Source organism: Corylus avellana, chromosome ca6 (assembly GCF_901000735.1).
Source record: "Corylus avellana chromosome ca6, CavTom2PMs-1.0".
NCBI lineage: Eukaryota > Viridiplantae > Streptophyta > Magnoliopsida > Fagales > Betulaceae > Corylus > Corylus avellana.
The window spans coordinates 24,669,918-24,692,549 of NC_081546.1; the positions used below are offsets into that span (position 1 = coordinate 24,669,918).

The 22,632-nt window shown below is 35.0% G+C and overlaps 1 protein-coding gene and 1 pseudogene across 1 annotated transcript; both read right to left on the minus strand.

Annotated features, from left to right (window-relative positions):
• Positions 1–5,319: 5,319 nt before the first annotated feature.
• LOC132184276 (bifunctional D-cysteine desulfhydrase/1-aminocyclopropane-1-carboxylate deaminase, mitochondrial-like) lies at positions 5,320–15,225 on the minus strand. Its single transcript, XM_059597844.1, has 10 exons — positions 14,924–15,225; positions 14,767–14,832; positions 13,876–14,070; positions 13,643–13,753; positions 11,542–11,633; positions 10,726–10,818; positions 8,977–9,034; positions 8,780–8,893; positions 7,479–7,576; positions 5,320–5,676 (listed from the first exon to the last, which is right to left on the minus strand). Exons 1-10 carry the CDS (start codon positions 15,176–15,178, stop codon positions 5,472–5,474), a joined length of 1,287 nt encoding a protein of 428 aa, XP_059453827.1. The 5' UTR covers positions 15,179–15,225; the 3' UTR covers positions 5,320–5,471.
• A 1,299-nt stretch (positions 15,226–16,524) lies between these two features.
• On the minus strand, positions 16,525–18,190 carry LOC132184277 (uncharacterized; annotated as a pseudogene).
• Positions 18,191–22,632: the final 4,442 nt, after the last annotated feature.

A 22,632-nucleotide genomic window follows, 5' to 3' on the forward strand; every position in this document is an offset into this window, starting at 1 on the left:
GGTTTTTGGCCAAAACCGGAACCGGGGTACCCCAGTTCTCAATTTTGAGAAACCGGAACCAGAACCGGGACCCCGGTTAACCGGGGTCCCGGTTACCGGCCGGTTCCGGTATTACCCGGTCCGGTAACCGGTTTTTTTAAAAAATTGATTTTTGGGCTTATTTTAAGTATTGGGCCTAAAATAAGCCAATTTTTTTTTTCATAAGTTGGCCCATTTTTTAAAAAATCTATTAGTTTCTTTGTCTAAATTAAAGGGGCTTTGTTGTGATTGTTTCAAATAATTAAAAAATAAACCTTAAAAAGTCCAAAAATCCTAAAAAAATCATTGTTTTTGCCTATTTGGGCCTTAGAAATAAAAATTTAATTTTTTAAAATACCCTAAACCTAAACCTAAGTGTAAAAAATATTAATATATATAATATATATATTAATATATAAACATAATAATATATAAATATTATTAAATAAAATGGAAACCCGGTTCCGGTATTCCCGGTAAAAACCGGGTACCAAAAACCGGTACCGGAACCGGGGTACCCGGTTTTTAGATTTTTCAAATCGGAACCGGAACCGGGACCCCGGTTTCCCGGTTTCCGGTTTTCCGGTTTCCCGGTTTTCCGGTTCCGGTTCCGGTTCCCCAGTAATTTTTGACACCCCTACTTATTATACAAATACCTTTTTTTTTTAATAAAGTTAAAAATAAATAAATAAATAAACTAACTGCTTACATGATGTTAGAACAGTTTTTGACACGGTGTGGGCTGCGCGTTCTTTGGGACCTTCTAGATCTGCAATACGTCTTTGCTTTCCCACAATTGCTACAAAAAGAATAAGAGCGTCGAAATATCCGCCCTCCGCTCAGAAATTATGTACAAAACTTAACAATTCAATCTACTTTAGTCTGATAGTATGAAAAAGCCTATTTCAAGATATTTTTGTACATCGTGTAGGAGCATATTTATAGGCTAAAGAGTTGAGATAGACTTGGACTATATCTTCTTGTTTGAGTTGATTTGAAAGTTCTAATAGCTAGAGTTGGACTTAGGCTCCTAATCCTATTTAGACTTTGAGTAGACTTCTTGACGCTGATTATTCCAATATAGCCCAACTTGTATTGTATCTCCTGCTATTTAATTAATAATTTTATGGGCATGTCATTGGCCTTAAGACCTAAAATTTGATGGGCTTGTAGTGTAATTTTATTCCCAACCCATGGTATTAACAATTTTGACCTTAAGGAATAAAGGGAAGAAGAAGAAGAAACAGTTAAATAATTAAAAGTTGTATTTAAAAATCGAGGAAGTAAATTGAAATCGGAGGATTACCCAAAAAGTTATTATGAAATTTCTCTGAATTAAAAGAGTTTTATTCACTTATGGTAAATTGTGTAGTTAAAGTTTTAAGTACCATTACCAAAAAAAAAAAAAAAAAAAAAAAATCCTAAAAATATCGAAGAGGTTTGACAAATCATATATATATATAAAAATTATTCTATGTGATCAAAACAAAAACATTAACAAACAACTTAAAATACAAAATACTCATCATAAAACACAAAAATATTTTTCACCTTTCCTTGAGACTCCATAACCTCGAATACTGAGAAAAGACATATTATTAGTTCTAAATCCAACTAAAACGAACCTAGAACATGAAAATAGAGGTTATCGGACAACTGGCCAAAGTGGCATGCCCAGGATCACTTTTGGTTGTATGTCCAGGCTCGTGGCCGTACATCTGCCCAAAAGGCTCGTACATCCAGTCTCATGGTCGTACGTCCACTCAGAGAGTTTCAGGTAGAACCTCATTTGTTTAAACTGTCCTCCTATCCTCCCAAACTGGTTCTAAAGTTACCAAAAAGATTTCTAAGACTACCTATCTCAAAATAATGTCTCCATGCAATACAAAGCACGCTAAATCAAGATAAACTACTAAACTGTCAAGTTTAAAGCATAACTTAGCTAGAAACTCAAAACATATGTTGCATTATAATTTTTTTTTCATAATCAAAAATAAAAAAAATACTCCCTAAAACACATCAAAATTATATGACATGCAAAACCATGAAATAACTCAAAGAAATAACACTACAAAAATAACGAGGATGAAATCCAATGGAATACCTGTTGAGCAATCTGTTTTGCCAAACCCAAAACACACCACTTGGAATCTATCAATTAAAATAAATTTCATACTTATTGATTTAAACTAATTTACCTTATTAAAGAGAAAATATAAGTGAAGAAAAAAAAAAAAGTACAATTTACCTTATTAAAAAGCTTTGAAGAACTAAAGCCCTCTTGCTTGCCTCTCTCTACATATTCTAAAGTTTGTGGAAACCTCTCTACATATATAGGTAGATTAAAGAATCCAGTTAAAAGTAGAAATCTATCTAGGAAATAATTCTAAACCTATTGAATTAATAGGACTGCTAAGTAAGGAAATAAATTATAGACCAATTAGGTTAAAAATCAATAGTTCAATAAGAAAAAGAATTATAACTCAAATAGTGAATTAAATCATAGAAACCAAAGGATTGAAATCCCCTAAAATTCTTTATAAATTTGAGATTCTTAAATTCATAAATTTCAGCCGTCCATCTTATCTAAGCGACTAAAATAAGCCATGTTTCAGAATTTAATGAGGAAGCTACTAAGTGACAGAACTTTAAGGGCCCGTTTGTTTTGCGGAATAGACTCTTGGATTGGACTAGTTAACACTAAGTATAGCTAGTCATTTGTTTGGTAACACTCTATTCCCGGGAATAGTCTATTCCCATGAGACTACTAATCTCATACACACAGGCTTAGCTAAGCCACTCAAAATTAATATGAGTAGCTTAACTAATCCTTTTTTTGTGGGATTAAATTAATCGTGTAAATTGCCACAAAAAACTCAACTTGTGGGACTAAATTTCGTTTTCTCCCTGATTCTTCTGATACAGTTTTTCTGATTTTTTTTTATTATTATTATTTCTTTTGATTCTCTGTATCGTTTCTCTCTAATTTTCTTCTCTCCGTCTCTTCGTTTTTTATTTTTGTACCTGTTTTATTTTTTATTTTGTTTCTCCGTCTCTCTTCTCTGTACCATTTTTTTTCTTTATTTCTTTGACGGAGAAACATAATCTACAAGGTTTTTATAAAATACAAATATATAATCTATTTTTTGATTTCTTTTGATTCTCTGTACATTCAACTATATTTTTTTATTTCAAGATTGAGTTTGATTCTGTTTTATCCAACTATATTTTTTTATATATAAATAATTTTGCAGCATAATTGCAACACACAAAAAAAAAAAAAAAAAGAACGAAAGTCCTTAATAAGATAAATTGCATTTGTATTATAAGGGTATTTTAGGAAATTTGATCACAATATGATTCCATTTATCAACATATTGCATTGTACCAAACGAAATAATAGGATTAGCTAGTTTATTCCAGCATTACAACCAAACAAAAGAATAGAAATAGCTAATCTATTCTACACTTTTCTATTCCCAGTAGTAGCTAATCATTTTTCAATGAACTAGACATTCAGCGAACCAATCTAAGCTACTAATAAGGTAGCTTCCTCATTAAATTCTGAAACATGGCTTATTTTAGTCGCTTAGCTGAGATGGACGACTGAGATTTATGAATTTAAGAATCTCAAATTTAAAAAGAATTATATGAGATATCAATCCTTTGGTTTCTATGATTTGATTTGCTATTTGGGTTATAATTCTTTTCTTATTGAACTCTTGATTTAACTTGGTCTAGATTTGAGATTTTCAAATTTAAGGAGAATTCTAGGAGATTTCAATCCGATGAGATGGACGACTGAGGTTTTTAATTGGTCTAGATTTGAGAATCTCAAATTTAAGGAGAATTCTAGGAGAATGAAAATTCTAGAAGATCTCAATCTAAAACCAAATGAGATCAGGATTCCTTAGAATTCTAGGAATTCTCTCAAATCTCAATTATTGTTTTAAAACTAAATTAAGATTTTTTTTTTTTTTTGCATTTACCAATTCATTATTTTTCATAAATAATAATATATCAAAATACTCATCATTTAATTTGAAAACAATTATTGAAATTTGAGGAATACTTACTAGAACATCTTAAGAAGTTAGCATTACACTTTCTTCAATAGACAGACCTCATGACTCAATAATTACAATACTTGGACCATAACTTGTTTTTATCTAAGAAAAATTCCATACACAAAAATACTTAATAGCACATCAGGGTGTGGTTCGGCCCGCCCCTTTGGCTAAATGTGGGTGGCCGAATCCACTTTTAAGGCTACTCAATTGATGATGTCTCTCTCAAACTTTCGATTGCGACAATGTCTCGTTAAACTACAAAAAAAATTGACAATTACCCTCATAAAGCTAACAAAAAGACAAAAATACCATAAATGTTTTCAATAAGACTAAAAATTCAAATAAATACAAGAGGAAAAAAAAAAAAACCAAAAAGAAAAAATTTTAATTTTTTTTCTTGAAAAAAAGAAAAATTTCACACCCTGATTTTTTTATTTTTTATTTTTAAAAATGTTTTAGCTTTTTTTTTGTTAAGGGTATTTTCATTATTGGGAGACATTGTCAATTTTTTGGTAGTTTAGAAGGATATTGTCAATTGAGTGGTAGTTTAAGGTGATATGTGAATTTTTCCCAATTTTTTTTTTTTTTTTTTATGTAATTAGCCACAAAGGGAAGAGAAATAGGAGATTCAAATTAGTGATGTGATTCCCAACCCATTGAGCTATTGATGCAACGTAGAACTCGTGAGATGCAAGAATAACAGCAAAAAGAATGGATAAATACTCCTAAGTTCTTGATACTATCAACGAATCAAAAAAAAAAAAAAATTCACTAAATCCTTGATACTCTCTAGGGTTTGAAGGAAAATAATGAAGAAACTCAACTCTGAGTATTTTTATTAAAAAAAACTGAACAATAATCAAAAGCTGCATTCTAGGGTCTATAAAACATATATATATAGGCCCCCAAACCCTAAACCTAATAATAACAAGAAATTAAGTCAAACTGCAATTCAACAATGGTCGTTCGAACGGAACACAACGCTGTCCCGACAGTCCATCCGGATGAAAGGCTGAAAAATAACATAGGCGTCCGGATGGCCTCTGGACGAGGCTTTCGGGTTTAGGCCCGTCTGGACGGTTGTAGACGAGCTTGCAAACGAGGATCTCTGATTTACATCAGCTACCCTTAAGTTATGTAAAAGAGAACAAAATCTTGAAAACATATTATCCCTCTGCTCACAAATGATGGGCAACATGCTAGACAAACATATCATGATAAGATAAGCACACACAAGAATCTACATAGTAGATTTATTTTTATTATATCTGAATGTAAATATAGGAGTATTTTACATGCATCAGTACAAAGCACTGATTGAGCGCTTGGATCACCAAAGAACAATAAATGTAACGCAAGCACTTTAATGTTTGTTTTGCTTCTCTAGAACATTTTTCCAATACCATCTCCGCGAGGAACTTCTTCATGGACATCCATTCGACGCCAATTCCCTGCAAATGAAGCCATCTGCTCAACTTTGTCATACAACCCTAGAAGTCCACCTGTGTGTATGAAGAGGATCTTTCTCCCTTCCCACTTCTTAGGATTATCAGCCATGTCTTTCATCATCTCATAAGCAGCTTTCCCACTAAAATTAAACAATCAGATAAGGGAAAATATCATTCAAACCATTTATGCTTTCCCACAACGAAATATCAATCAAATCAACAATATTCTCATGAGAAACAATAATATGTACATAGGCATCAATTGAAACTTCTGCTCAACGCACATAGGTTAACTCTTTTATTAAATCTTCAGATGAACCCAGGCAAGAAGGGGGAAGCAAACTAACAACAAAACAACATAACATCAAGGATAACATTAACCTTGTTTCATTCAGAATCAAAACAGTCGAGAAATGGCCTTTTTCCAGTTGTTGCAATCTAATTTGCAATTAGTTAATCACTACGTGTGTGAGTATAAACTACCCCCGCCCTAAACAAGAAACATATTATGCTGAAAGAAATGCTCGGTAACTGGACTACTATATTAATGTACCAGCATTTGCTTGCATGGTCAGGTTGGCAGTTTCACATGTAGAGGAACCTTTCAACAATAGTCCTACCGTGTGTGAGACCCTTGACTCGATGACAGTGCTGATAGCATGCTGTTGCAGCTTCTATCCATGCCAACCAAGCAATCTAAATGCATGAAGGAGGCATGCCCTTGCACCGAGTTGGAGCCTGGTGGGAAGAAGGTTGTAATGCTGCCAGCAGGGTGTCGAGGATGGGTTGGTGTGTAGCATGTATTGGCTCCGAGTTACCCCAAGCATAGATTGTTGGGATGTAGCTTACTGTGTTCCTGCGAGGTGCACATGGTGGGTACACATGTGTAGCCTATTCTGATGGATGCACGTGGGAGCATTTCTGTGCGCTTGGCACAACATGGGCCTCTACATGCAGTGGCCGCAGGTACTCTTTGAATGCTAGTATGCTGCTGATGTGCTAGTATGCCACATTCACTGTGTTGTGAATCAATGTGGGGCATGCTATGTGCGGAAAGTAATCCATGCATGCAAAGGCTCACACATGAATTACAGTGAATGTGCTGTGAGCACACATAACAACTGCACGGGTATGGGCACACAAGCATGCAGGCGAGGCAGATTGGGCTATCAGCGCATCAGTGTCAGTTCCTGAGTGCTGCAGCCAGTTACAAAAGCTCTTGGACAAATGGTTTTCCATGCATGCTCCAACGAATGTGGCAGGCTGGCAGCCCATGGCAAAGCAGTTACCAATAGTTATTTGTAATAACTGGACAAGAATGAGACTAGCAGCAAGGCATTGAGACAGTACATGAATGCAGTTATAAAACATAGCAATCTTACTTCTCTTGCTCCCATACATTTAGGGGCAGTTAGTAAAAAAACTGCCCAAGGATGAGAGAAATCTGAGTATCCAGATTCTGGCGTGTAAAACAGAATGTGAAGTGTGCTAGCCTCTGTTATGTGTGGAAAAATATTGCAAGCGTTGGTGGCAAAATGATTGAGGACTAGAGGGTTGCCAGGGCCTTGAAGCATACCTTTACCAATAGATTAATTGCTAACAATTTAGAGCGTAAAAAGAAGACAGCTCAGTCATCTACTCAAAGCTTTGAAGCACGAACTTCTCTTCTTATATTAGGAAACTATTTATTGATTGGAGTATTTCTTTCATGTTTAGCCTTACTTCAGTATATGAAAGTTGAGATGTGCATCAGGGGCATCACTACCGCCAATACCACTCTCCCACAACAATATTACATATAAGATCTGACATAAGGCATTGTTTCCCCTTAAGAAATGAAACTTTCTCTCTAGCCAAAAAGTCGTCTTATGAGTTGAGATTCTCCAGTAATAAGCATCCACGTGGAGAAAAAATATGATGCATTGCAAAATATTGTGCATACCTGTATACGGGATCAAGAACAACACCAGTGGCTGCAGCGACTTCCTTGACAAATTTAAGCTCCTCAGAGGTGTTAATTGCATAGCCCAGCCCTTTGGCCTGTAGGAAGATAAGAATCTCATTACTTATTTTTATAATCAATCAACCAGCATTCTCATACTGAATATTATTGCAAGCAAATTCTTGTTTTTCTGTTTTTTGTCTTTTGTTTTCTCTTCTCAAAACAAAAACATTAACAAACAACATAAACACAAAACACTCCTAAAAACACAAACAAATTTCACATTTATATCACATTAGAACACTTTTTCAAAAAAAAAAAAAAAAAACCCTCCAAAACACATTAACAAACAGAAAAGTGTTTAAAAAGAGAAAAACTTTCAAACACATTACTAAACAAGCCCTATAGTTTCTAGGATACAACTCCCACTCCCAAGTTGGGACAAAAAGGGGGGAAATTTTGAGACTGAATGAACGATAAAACTTGACATGCCAATCAAAAATAATAGAGGATAAGGTTGTGGCTTCAATACCTATTTGGTACTTCTGTAACTTACCAATAAAAGACAAAACATACCACTTCATCATTAATTGTCCAGATAGCTAGAAATCAAAGATTTCCATGAGAGCACAATACAAAGAAAAAAATGGTTGAAAAAGGAAAAAATAAAATAATTAACAAAACAAAGAAAAAGGAGAAGTTCAAGAATACCCGAGACTATCCTTGAAGTGTATATGCATAGGTGTGTGCCCCACATACCCACACGGCATTGCAACCCACCCACCCTTATTACATTAAACAAGATGAAAATTTTTAGTTTCCTTAGTATTTATGTAAACTAGATCCAGCAGGCAAACTGAAATGATTGCAGCCCTATAATACGTGTCAACAAAAAAGATCTCTCTCTCTCTCTCTCTCTCTCTCTCTCTCTCACTGAAATGAGTGCAGCCCTAGAATACATATCTATAAAAAAGATCTCTCTCTCTCTCTCTCTCTCAAAGACACATACGTGCTATGTTGAATGTAGGTAAAATTTGCAGTGAGCGCGTCTGGTAAGTGAACTTCTTGAATAGAACAGGCAAACTACAGCAAGCTCACTCGGTCATGTTACAAGTAATATATGCCACCAAGAAATATCTCCAACTCATGCAAACACTATAAATTCAACAAAGTAAATACATGTAGTCACATTCTAATTTATGCATTTCTAGAATGGAGACAGCAAATTTCAAGGGAGGTCAGCAATGAAACAGCATAATATTCTCATAAAAACCTATGTTAATATACTTATAAACACTCACATTTTGAATGTTAACAATATCACGTGGGTTAACACCTGCTTCAAGTCCATTGAGCAGGCCTTGAACAAAGTCGTAAAAGTAATCAGGGTCATCACAAACAGAGAATGCGTGAACCTACAAATAAGTGAAACATAGAAATGAAATTAATTGGCATGTTCAAGAACAGCAAATGAGAAACTATATTAAGAAGGACAAACCTTTGCCTTCAATGTACTCAGCCATGATCCCAACGACAGACCAGCAACTGTACCCCCACTGAAAATCAACGAAAGTCATGTATTAATGAGGTATTAGTACAATCATCAACTCTCATATTTTCTGCACGACAGTATTCTTTTAAATTCCCAAAATAAACTATATGAAAGATGAATAGTCATTTCTTTGATGGTAAAAAGCCCTACAAAAAGTTTGGTAGAACTCCACCAATATCTCTTTCAAAGACTGCAAGTATAAGTTGCTATTATAAAAGACAATTCATAGAATTAACCTAAATTCAAATCCAACTCAGTGAAGTCATTGTTGCTGCAAATGAGTCACTATCTAGACAAAGGAAATTCATTGAGGTGTGGTATCAAACATAAAAATAAGGTGATGTCTTGTCGACTTGGTAGTGATGCAATATGAATGGTTTCAATTTTGAGCATCAGAATTGGGAAAAAGGCCGAGGATTTTATTTCTCACTATATATATATATATATATATACGCATGAAAAAACTAAAGAGGAAATAATTGAAACAAATCCAAAGGTATACAGAGAGCTTTCCTAGTGTCTATGTATTATGAACCCCAAAATTATACTCTTTTGTTACTCTTTAAAATTCATAAAGTCAGATATCTTGTGCTTTGCTGAATTTTCAAAGCCTGTTTGAGATGACTCTATAGAAAGCCCTTGAAAGCTTATACAAATAGTCTGGATTAACAGTCTTCTAATCAAGAGGTTGGCCTCAACCTCTTCTTTGACAATCAGTCCTGAGTGAGTTAATTTGCTTCAGTGTTTTCTGACTTCAAGAACACCTCTCATCTGGAAGAAGGATTACCCTTAAACCCTACCCTTAAACCCTAATTTTAGCGCACACAACTCCTAAAAGATGATTCCAAGAAAAGTTCTGCAACCTTTACTTTTTCTTCCTTTTGTTTTTATATAAGTAATTCAATCTCCTTGAAAGTGCAGAATGGTACAATCCTAGTACACATAAAGTATATAAGAGAAACCCTGATTTGGGAGAAAGAGAAAAGTCCAAGAAATCAGAAAAAAAAAAACTAGAAAAATGCAGACTATTATACTCCATGCATAAAGCGATTTGAACATAATATTTTTTCGCTCTACAACTGAACTCTCACGATCTTCAAAGCACCTTGCATTCTGCTCTCCAAATAAACCATATTAAACACAAAGGTGTCATCCTCCAAACTTCCAAAATATTGTGACTTCCCAACTGGCCTCTCCAACTAGACAACAACTATCTTACCCTTCTAGGCATAACCCAATCAACACCAAAAAGATGAAAAAGCGAACTCCATAAATCTATTGCCACTTCGCAGTGAAGAAGAAGTTGATTAATGGACTCCCAATTATTCTTGCACATACAACACTAATCTATCACTATGACGTTCCACTTCCTGAGGTTATTTGAAGTCAAGATTTTCCCTAATTCCACCGTTCACACAAAGAATGCCTAACCCATGTATCTCTTCCAAACATAATCTAATCCCTTTTCCCATCCACAATTATCAAATTAGCTTTCTAAACCAAAAAACCGAAACTTCAATGCCTTCAACCCACCAATTCTTATCAAAAATTCTGATTGTAGGCAACCCCTAATCTTGGAACTAAAGGGCTATACTACATCAGTATTACACCAGATAAAGGTAGAAGCTTGAAGGAGCAAAAACAAAAAACCATCACTGATAGCAGCAAAAACTAACAGATGGAGTAGAGTGGAACCTGCCACATGCTACAACCATATCATCAAATTTTATTTTGCTAGTCCCAGTCTGAAGCTGCTGCTCAATCTCCCAGATCGCTTCAATATAGCCCCTGAACAGATTAATATCACATGTAAGAGTCAGATAGCAATTATAAAAACATTGAATAAGAAATCGAGGAAACTTCGGGGAAAAAAAAAATAACAGAACTCATCTAGAGAGAAAGTGATTAGAAGTTTGAGTTTGAAGGGATTTTCCATAAGTGCACACCAAAAAGAAAGAAAGAGAGTAGAGAAACCAATTAAGAAAAATGGGCAAGTAGTAACCCAGATCCATTTTCAACTCATTATGTAATTTATTAAAAGAGATACAAAAGAGTGAACACAAATACACAAAAGGAATTGGGTGTAGAGCACCTAAGGGCAAGCCAAAGGTAACTAAAACCAACTTTCATTTTAGGAACCTAAAACACAAGAGTGGAGCACCATGGTAAAACCATCATGGTGGAAACTTTTCCATAGACTCAACCCATGACACTCGACATCTCTGTCATCCCTTGAGCCACTCATGGTCATGAGATTTACAGCATAACCGAAAATCCTTTAAAGTCAGGTTATATGCTTTGCCAAGCCTATTTTTTCAAACATCAGAAAGGTTCCAATGGTTTTTTACCAGAGAATAGTTTATTCATATGGAAAAAAACATAAGATGTCACGATAACAAGCAGCTTAAAGGAAGGCCAGCTATAATTTTCAATTTACGAAATTATTTCTCCCAAACAATAGAATGCAAATGGAAAAATAAAATAACATAGACATCAACAACCCAATCTCACCAGGTCCCTAGGGAGTTTGATCCGCCGACAGGAATAACATATGGCCGTCTCCCTTCATTTAGCAACTTTTCTTTTAAGAGATTAGTAAGAGACTGCGAAATTCAGAAGAACAAAGAAAATAACTAAAAAGTATTTCCAACGGAAAACTTCAGTTAATCAATATGAAAAAATAGATATTGTATGCAACATAAAACAGTCTGTCACATATAACTTAGACGAGTCAATAATCGTTCAGTCAACAATGTGTTATCTCAGCTATCTGATTGAGGTAACACAAATTCCACTGCATGAGTTCAGCCACATAAAGCCACGCCAATGGTCAAAAGCAAAATGGATGAATATAGAATGGTGAAAAAAAAACAACATTGATATGGCGTGGCTGATCTGTCCATCAGCTAGAGCATTACGCAATATATTAATTATCCATGATCATTCAACACAAAGGTCTGGACAGAAAAGTAAATAACTTGTCATGGCATAAGAGCAAATGGTCCATGAGTTCAATTTTGCCTTCGCTCTATACCTCCCATTTAAAGTCAAAAGCTCTACATGTTGGACCCCACTTATTGAGAAGGAACCCATGTGCATTTGAAAGGAGAGAATGTTAGAAGAGGAGTGCTACACATCCCAAATTTTTCTCTCAGAAGTTAGTTCCCAAATAACGTGTTACCATCTCACGAGATTTATTATTTTGGGAAGTGTGTCACCAACTCATGGGATGGTGACACATTATTTGGGAACCAACTTTTGGGAAAAAAAATTTGGGATGTATAGCATTTTTCATGTAAGAATAGTGGTTAAATTAAATTCACCGTTTCTCTTCAACTTAGGCTTTTGGGACAAGTGCTAAGAAGGGAAAGTTAATTTCACTTTATGTGCTTTGTTGAGTGAGAAAAATTAAGAAGGAAAGGAAATGAAGGGCCCCATATTAAAGATTGAAATCGACTCTTCTTCTCTCCATTTCCTCCTCATTGGAAGAAAACAAAATGGTGGACCCAAAGGGAAGGGGGCTCACTCCATTTTGTTCCCTCCCTCTTTTACCACTTAACCAGAGGATACCCCTTTTGAAGTCTCACCCTCTTTTACCCAAACATAACCTTGAAATACAATTTCATGAAAAACTGTTAAAAGTGCAAAATCATATTTAAATTTCCCTTCCAATACCCTACCTTTATGGGGCAAACACTGGGTACTAGTAAACATTCTTTTATATCTAGATACATTACATATATGACTTCTTAAACTTGTTAAGACATAACTTTTTTTTCCAAATGAATAAAGCCATTTCAAAAGGTGTCAAGTTAATTGTGAACTGGATAAGGGTAAGGCTACTTCAATGCAATACATACCACAACATTCATTACCCTTTTGTTAGGAGAGGGGCTAATGGCCATAGAGAGCGCGGAAAAATAAGACACAGCATTCTAACATCATTTGGATATTTTTAATTGCATCCTTAGCTACATTCATTACTTGAGTCTTGTAAAAGAAATTTTAATCCATATGCATTGAAGATGTTCTGCAGAAGAAAAAGGCAGGCGCAGGAAGGAGGTGGGGAGGAGAAGTGAATCTAATCTAATCTTAACTATTATCTTCCATTCTCCTGAGGGAGAAGCCTTCTTCTCTCTCTATCCTTAACTAGGAAAGAAAGATTCACATCCTTGACCAAGGATTTTCATTCAGACCTTAGTCTTATACATATCCATATTCCTGTAAATAAATTAAAAAGGTCAACTAGCGCTTTTGGTATAGTCCAAATATCCAATACTTTTTGATAAATAAGTAATTCATTGAAAAGCAAATATCCAATACTTATGTGGCAATGTCACCAAGAGTCACAACTTCAATTGTTTCAAACAAAATACAATCCATTTCAACCGTACATATTGCTCAAGTTGTTGTTTTTTATATAACTCTAACAAAAGTATCACTTAAACAAACACCTTTCAGCTTAAGACTTCAACTTGAGATATTAATAGCAGTAACAGCGGAGTCAGAACACATCAATAAACTATCCAACAGTGCATGCAGTAATGATTATCAACTAAACATGCATCAAGAAGTCATAGCTCAGAACCAAAAAAAAAAAAAACAGACAAACCTCACTTCCAATTTTTGCATATTCTTCTTTCGAAATAAGATCAATATGAGCTCCAACTAAACGCTCAACCAGTAGATTGCCAGTCAATCCAGGATCTTGGTCCACAAGGACCTGCAGTTTATAAAGAGATAATTAGCAACAAGGGTGCCAAACAACTTATTCAAGTATAGGCAAATTTTACATGTGATATTTTTTTCAAGGGAGAGGGGAAATTCAAAAAGAAAATAGTTGACCTTTGAGGTTCGTAGTATAAGAAAACAGTCAAGATTCAGATACTTTGCAGCCACCGCAGTTGCACGGCAGTGGTTGCTTTGGATGCCTCCGATTGTTATGACACAGTCAGCACCCTGTGCCACGGCATCTGCCATCAAGAATTCCAATTTTCTGACTTTGTTCCCACTCAACTGCATTCCCGAAAGATCATCACGCTATAGAATTGCAAATTTTTCTGTCAGTGAAAACCAGGAAAGTGAAGAAGATATCTAAGGAGCATCTCAAACTTCAATACATTATATCAAGATCACCATCCGTGCTCAGATTGCTCATAGGTGCAAACAGTTCATATTTCTTCTTGTTGTTGTGACCACATAATAAAATGTGGTATCCACACATACACCACAAAAGGAATAGCTTCAAAATTATGACCAAACGAAAATGAGAAAGACAACAGAAACACTCAAGAATGCTTTCGGGGTAAAAGATGAAAAAAAAATAATGTAATGCAATAGAATAAAAGCTTCAAGAAAATCATATGCATGCATATGAAATGCACTCTTCCAATATTTCATGTGCAGCTAACACTGGCCCCAAAACCAAACTCTCAAAATAGTGAAACTTAACCAAAGTGGTTTCTGATTTCTCAATTCCTACAAATGGGCATCAACAACGCCATATAAGTCAAAAATTGAGAGAACTTTTGATCGCCATGTTAATACTTATCTCTGTTTTCATTAAATTTGTCCTGTTGATCTGTGATTACACTGCCACACCCCAACATACTTTAGTTCCTTGAATATAACATGTCAAACATTTTCAAAAGAATAAACCACCAAAAAGAACAAAATCAAATATTGCAAAATAAGAATAAAAAAGAGTAGTAAGGATGAGGTATAAGGGATTATTACCTTCAACCAGACCTCAGTGTTATTGGGCAAATTGGGAAGGTTCCATTTGTGGATTGGAGTTGGAAGCTGATAAAGAACAAGAGCAAACTGGTATGAGTCCAATTTGTAAGTTCTAATCCAAGAAAAAGAGAACTAAAAAGAAGAGAATTTAGCTCACGTGGCCGAGACGGAAGACGTGAGAGGGGATGGGGTTGAGATGGGAGGCCCAGGAAGGAGGGGCGTAGGCTTTCCTGGTGAGGAAGTCGAAGCTCGTTGGCTGCTTTGGTGCATCGTCGTCGCGGATTTTGGAGTTGGCGTCCATTGTCAGAGAGTGAGAGAGACAGAAGAGGCGTTGGAGGCTGAAGGACTTGTTGATCGGAGGAATGGGGAGGAGTGGACTGAGAGGATGGACTGGCCAACGGCAAAACGACATTTCTTTTCACTTCATTTCGTTTTCGTCATGGCAGCCGTCCTAGAAAATCAAATGGTTTTCTTCCTCTCTAGTGACTCTTTATTTCTTAGCAATGGTAAGTTGGTAACTCAATTGGCTACGTATTAAACCTCATAAAAAAAAATTGACTCTTTATTTATAAAAATGATGAAAATATTTTCATGCGTTTGGCGAGTATAAAAAATTATAATTTTTTTTTTAAATTTTCATTTAATCATGTTAATCTATAAAAATTAATTTTTATTTATAATATAAAAATATAAATATAAATAATTTAAAAAAATTAACCTAAAAATTTGAATTCGACGAGTCTCTGTGGTGGCCTAACAGTGGTTCGTTAGTGGTCCTATGGGGCATGATGGTGGACTGAAAGTGGTCCAGCAAAGGCCCGAGAGTAGTTCAGTGGTGGTTGACATGGCACGATGATGGTTTGGTGGTGGTCCAAAGATTGTCCAGTGGTGGCTTGGCCGTGGTTCGAGGGTCGTCCAAGTATGGTCCGATGGTGGCTCAGTGGTGGTCCATCAATGGTCCGATAGTGGTTTAACAATTTAAGAAGGAAAAACTCAAACTCAAAAAATAGTTTACAAAATTTAAAAACGAAAACCATTATTTGAAACTAAACAAGCTTTTTTAAGCGAATTGAAAATACTCTGGGTTTTAGTATTATTTTCGGACACACTAAAAAATACAAAAACCATTTTTCATAAAATATTTTACTCTTAAACAAATACAGCAGCTTAAGTTCAAGTTTTGAGCTTAATGCCAAAAGTCCTCTTTACCTTACTAAGCTTACCTTTCATAATCATCTCGATATAACTGCCTCTATGTCACGTTCTAGCTGATCGTGCACGATGGCCTAAGTTTGAGTAACCTATATACTCTAAATTAGGAAAGTATTTAACATTGTGGGCCTGGACGTGGTACGTGGCTTGGTGTGTGGCCCATTGCTATTGGAGTAGATTCCCATAGCTATGCATGGCATAATAAGACCGGGCCTTGGACCATTTTTTTACCCACCGATTGGTTTTGGGCTTATGGACATTTCCTTAGCGTTTATTTGACTGCCCAATTCCGAGTAGTTACCCCTCAATTCTCTTATTTGATGTATCTCACCTTAAGATAATAGTAATTACAATTTTTAAAGAACAAAATTTGTTTATTCATCCATTCTAATATATATATATATATATATATATAGAGGAGTAGAAAAGAACAAATTTTAGCCTTAATTTGGCTGATATGGGTCAAACCCATTATTAAATTACAAAATAACACTAACTTTAATAATATAAAATTAAATACTAAAAATCGGCATGATTATTTGACTCTCATCCTCTTGAACCTAGGGACTGATAGAGCTTCAACCTTCCTTTGGCTTCTGATAGTAGTGACTTAATAGAAGGTTCTTCAACCAGATGCGCCTGCTTTGATGACCATTCAAGCACAGCAAGCACCTCTTCTTGTGCAAGTGTCTCGCTGTGAGGAACATGTAAAGCAATGTGACAGAGAAGAATCAATGCAGGAAGTTGGACCATTTGTTTACCGAAGTAAACCAAGTGAACCAAGTGCTTAGCTCCTCCTGCATCTATGATTGCTTTGCAGTGATAATCATGGAGAAAATTGTCAGTGCAAGCAAACTTGTTAAGTGCAATGGCAGCCTCTATAGAAACCACAGCTACCCTTTTGTCAAGTAGCCTCACCAGTGGCTCAATGATTCTTGTTTCAGATGCTTGGAAAGTGCGTGCCAAGTTTCCAAGCGATTTGATGCAGGGTACAAGGAGTTTGGAGTTAGAGTTAGAGTTGGCCTCTACAATTCTGAGCAACTGTTTAACTACCGCTTTGGCAACATGGGAAGTAGGCTTGAAAGCGGCGCGCCTCAACAAAGGATGTTGCTCGGCCATAGCTGTGATCTCCATCAATGCCATGGCTGAATAGAATTGAACATCATCACCAGCTCCTTTTTCTAAAAAAAATGGCAAAACACAACAGCCCTCTTGATTCGGTGATGTACTGACAAATAGAGCGATTTCCTTTGGACAGCTGCCAAAGAGCTTTTGCCGCCATTGCCTTCATTTGGGCCCTAGTGGCTGCAGGCTCTTCAAGTTCCCTCCTCTTTATGCTAGTTCCCGACAGAGAAACTTGCTGTTCTTGAATGGTCTCAAAGGCAAGATGACTAACAAGCAACCGAATTGCGTTGTGCAGCACAAAATGGTCCTGGCAATATTTGGGGTGATTCCCGGCTAGCTCCGAGATTGCCCATGCCACCATAGCCTGAACCTTCATGTGGCCTTCTTTGAGGATTTTCGCAAACACAAAGCAAATACCAGCTTTCACAATGTGTTCAACGTTTTCCGAGTCACGACCCAGTAAGCCAATGGCCCTGGCAGCTTCCATGCTTCCTTCTTTAGCCAACTTTAAAAGGCCTGCGAGCCCACCTTCGTCAATAATAAGCTTATCACCTCGATCGCTATCCCGAGCCAATGAAACCAGAGAGTCAGCTGCGAGCGAGCGCTCCTCTAACGACGACCCATTGTACTGTAGAATCGCAATTTGTTCCCATATGCGGCATAGAAGTGGCTCTTTGGCTACGATCGGAGCAACACCCAGGTACCCATCGGTGGACAGTTGGAGGAGCCACGACACGTCACTGATTGAATTCTCTAGTTGCATGGACGTTTTCCTGAACGCTGCGGCGGGTAATTTAAAGGTGAAGATCCGCTTCATGATGCCATTGGTGCTGCACTTGCTTACGAGCTCAAGGGCTTTCTCGAGGACCTGTTTTGCGTCATCAATGATGCGGCGGGTTGGACGCTCATGGAGCTTATTGCGGGCTCTCAATGCCTGCCGTAAAATGCCTGCAAGCTCCTCTGCCTTTGCCTTGATCTCTAAGCAATCTTGTTTGGAAGATTGCGCCTTGTCAGCAGTCTTGGCCACCTGATCTGCCAATCGTATTGGCCTAATTGCCAGCATCTTTATCTCCATCATGTCCGCCATGGAAACTCCTTAAAAACTAATCAACCAGCCACCCTCACCAACACCAAGGATGCAAATTTGAAAGAGAGATGCTGAAAAACAGAGAGTTGGGTTTGTTACAAAACGGTGAATCCCCGCGTCGTCTCTTTATACAAACAATCTAGCTAGTGGGGTCTTTGTCACAGAGATTTCTTTGAAAAAGAGATTTCCTTTTCAAAAAGATTTCTTTTTCATTACCATTTTCCAAAACAATCAACGTCAAAATATTTTAACTTTTTTACTTTTTATATCACATCAATATCAAAATATTCTAATTTTTTATACTTTTTATATCATATCATTTACTTTTTATTATTATTCAAATAAAAAAAATACTTACAAAACAAAACATTTTCACTTTTTTATACCACTTTTTCACTTTTTTTATACTAAAGAGTCTTATTTTTTTTCACATCAATCTACATCAACTATAGTGTCTAGGCCAACTCATTTACCAAATACTACCATAACCACCCGAAAGAGTCCATCTCTATAGCAAACTCTACAGGATAGGATAGCATCAACTTTCTGTTATCTTATTATCTTAGCGCTATAGTCTCTGAACATTTGAAATTGTATAGGTTTAAATTTCAAATGTTATATACATGTACTCAAACTCTCGAATGTAAAGTCTACTTATATTAATACAATACATACTATTTGATCAAGTTGATCAAACATCTATTTATTAAAACTTTCATGGTATCATAGCTTTAAACCAGCTTATTTTCTTTGTTTCCTAATACCAACCTCCCGCTCTTTCAATGGCGGTTTCATCAACTTCTAATGGTTTCTCTATTCCCAATGTTATTACCTTTATTTATATCAAACTGGATGGGCCTAACTTCCTCACATGGCGTCACCAGTTTAGTACTGTTTTGTAAACCGTGCCTTGCCAATTCCTTTTAGAAGCTGATCAAAAGGAAACATTTGCAATTAATCCTGCTTTTGTCCTTTGGACAAGGAAGGATCAATATCTCTTGAGAGTTTGAATCTGCCGTAGAGACAGTGTCGTGATAATTGGTTGTTGAGCTAAAAGCCTAAAGCATATAGAATCTTGTTGGTACTAAAACGTACATAAAGTTCAATCTATAGGAGGCCCACTGCAAGATCAAAAAGAATATAATCATTTGGCTCTTTTCTCTTTAAATGTCGTACCAAACATGAAACATTAATCATCCATTAATCTAAAGAACAGTTAATGTCCTAGCTGCAATCTGCATAAAGGTTTTGGATCATACTTTCATCAACTTCAATGACCAACTTTAACAAGCTATGATTGGTCGATCTACTGCTGGAAGACAAGTTTTTGATAGGGATGTTTTATGTCTATCCAAATATGTTTCTATCTAGGGTCTTCCATATCATTAACTTTTGTTCGTGTGTCTCTGGTTGAACTTACGTATTTACGTGAGTAATTAGAGATGCTTTCAACTTTTATAAATACAAGGTTTGAATAATTTACTTCATTCATTCTTATTCCATAGCAATGTAGTATTTAAGTAACAAAATACAATAAAAGAGTCACAATAAACAAAGCTTCAACGTGGACTATAACTCAATCACTAATATATTTAAGGGAAAATTACAGTTTACTCTTAAAGTTGACAGCGATTTTTAATTCGAACACATAAGTTTCAAATTTTGCAATCTACCCCCCAAAGTTTTAAATTTTTGCAATTTGACTAATTGTATCCAAAACTTCCATATTGCCCCTAATTTTTTATTTTTTTTATTTTTTATAAAAAATTTTAAAAAAAAAAATTCGGGGTGGCTACTTTGGCCATCTTGCCATTTTTGCACTCCCCCAAATTTGTTTTTTTTATTATTATTATTATTTATAAAAAATAAAAATTAGGGGTAATATGAGAATTTTGAGATAATATTAGTCGAATTGAAAAAAAATTGAAACTTGTAGGGATAGATTGCAAAAATTGAAACTTTGGTGTTCGAATTGAAAAATGCTATCAACTTTGGGGGTAAAATGTAATTTTCCCCATATTTAGATCTATTCATATTAACACTTTTAGGCCTCGTTTAGTTCGAGGAATGTCTAGTCCATTAGAAAATGATTAGCTACTACTGAAAATAGAAGAGTGTAGAATAGATTAGTTATTTATATTCCTTTGTTTGGTTGTAACACTGGAATAGACTAGCTAATCATATTTCTTCGTTTGGTACAATGCAATATGTTGGTGAATGGAATCATATTGTGATCAATTTTTCTAAAATACCCTTATAATACAAATACAATTTATATTATTAAGGACTTTCATTTTTTTTTTTTAAAACATAAACAACTTTACTATAATTTCTTTTTCTGTTTTGTTTTTAATTATGTCGGGTAGGTGGCCTTTTTTTTTTTTTTTTTTTTGCAATTATGCTACAAAATTATTTATATAAAAAAAAATATATATAGTTGGAGAAAACAGAATCAAACTCAATCTTGAAATCAAAAAAATATAGTTGGAGAATTGTACAGAGAATCAAAATAAATCAAAAAAACAGATTATATATTTGTATTTTACAAAAACCTTGCAGATTCTATTTCTCCGTCAAAGAAACAAAAAAAACTAAGGAAAAAGAGATACAGAGAAACATAATTAAAAAAAAAAAAAAAAAAAAAAAGGTACATAAAAGCATCTCCAGCAGTGTAGCTAAAAGGGAGATATTAGCTACATTTAGCTATTTTTGTCATTTTTTTTGCTCCAACAGAATAGCTTTATATTAGCTATTATACCTTAACTGCTACAGTGAATAACTCCATATTGCTATTCACTGTAGCACACTAGATTGTTAAATATAATATTATTTTCACATCATTTTCTCTCTCTTCTCTCTCTCCCTCCACGTTTCTCTCTCTTCTCTCTTCTCTTTTCTCTCCCTCCCTCAACGTTTCTCTCTCTTCTCTCTTCTCTATTCATGAATTTATGATTTAAATTCAAGTCTTTTGAATCACTAAAAACTTTCTGAAAAAAATTGAATAACATGCGTGTAATTGACAAACTAAAAATGAAAAAATAAAAATAACACACAGGCATGCCGTGTGAATCTGGTCTATTAACGATTCTGAATGATCTAGCGGTACATGGATAAAAAAAAAAAAAAAAATTAAAAAATAATATTTAAAAAAATAGAGAATTAAATAAAGAATCTGTTGGAGTTGGTATTAAAAAATAAGTAGCTAAAATAGAGAATTGTGCTTTTTGATTAGGTAGAATATCTCTTACTGCAGGAGATGCTCTAAATAAAAAAACAGAGAAACGGTAAGAAGGAAATCAGAGAGAAACAGTACAAAGAATCAAAAAAAATAAAAAAAAAAATCGTTTGCACTTGCAGAAAAACTGTACCAGAAGAATCAGAGAGAAAATAGAAAGAGAGATAGAAAAAGAGAGAGAACAAAATATAAAGACGGAGAAAAAAGAAACGGAGATATATATATATATATATATATATATATATATATATATATATATTCTGTTTTGTGAACCGTGCCCTTGCCAATTCCTTTTAGAAGCTTATCAAAAGGAAACATCTGCAATTAATCTTGCTTTTGTCCTTTGGACAAGGAAGGATCAATATCTCTTGAGTTTGAATCTGCCGTAGAGATAGTGTCGTGATAATTGGTTGTTGAGCTAAAAGCCTAAAGCATGTAGAATCTTGTTGGTACTAAAACGTACATAAAGTTCAATCTATAGGCGGCCCACTGCAAGATCAAAAAGAATATAAGCATTTGGCTCTTTTCTCTTTAAATGTCGTACCAAACACGAAACATTAATCATCCATTAATCTAAAGAACAGTTAATGTCCTAGCTGCAATCTGCATAAAGCTTTTGGATCATACTTTCATCAACTTCAATGACCAACTTTAACAAGCTATGATTGGTCGATCTACTGCTGGAAGACAAGTTTTTGATAGGGATGTTTTATGTCTATCCAAATATGTTTCTATCTAGGGTCTTCCATATCATTAACTTTTGTTTGTGTGTCTCTGGTTGAACTTACGTGTTCACGTGGGATGAGAACTAGGTAGCAACAGAGATGGATATGGTAAGATTTTCAAAGACTCATAAACATATGAGCAATTAGAGATGCTCTCAGGTCTTATAAATACAAGGTTGAATAATTTATTTGATTCATTTTTATTCTATAGCAATGTAATACTTGAGTAACAAAATACAATAAAAGAGTCTCACGATATTCAAAACTTTAACGTGGACTATAACTCAATCACTAACATATTTAAATCTATTCCGGTTAACACTTAGTGTTGACACTAAGAGTCCTACGGACACAATAATAATAAAACAATAAAATAACTAATGAACTGAACAATTAGTAAAACAATAAAACACTAATCAACCGAATACCCTAACAAATAATAATTCTTAATAGAGCCATTACCTAACAATGACTACACGTAC

Excerpts from the sequence above, each read along its gene's own strand:
- LOC132184276 (XM_059597844.1), bottom strand. The coding sequence starts at position 15,178 with ATGTCGTTTTGCCGTTGGCCAGTCCATCCTCTCAGTCCACTCCTCCCC. Across the intron at positions 13,754-13,875 it reads TTATACTACGAACCTCAAAG|GTCCTTGTGGACCAAGATCC; the intron begins GTCAACTATTTT and ends TATAAACTGCAG. Across the intron at positions 11,634-13,642 it reads ATGCAAAAATTGGAAGTGAG|TCTCTTACTAATCTCTTAAA; the intron begins GTTTGTCTGTTT and ends TGAATTTCGCAG.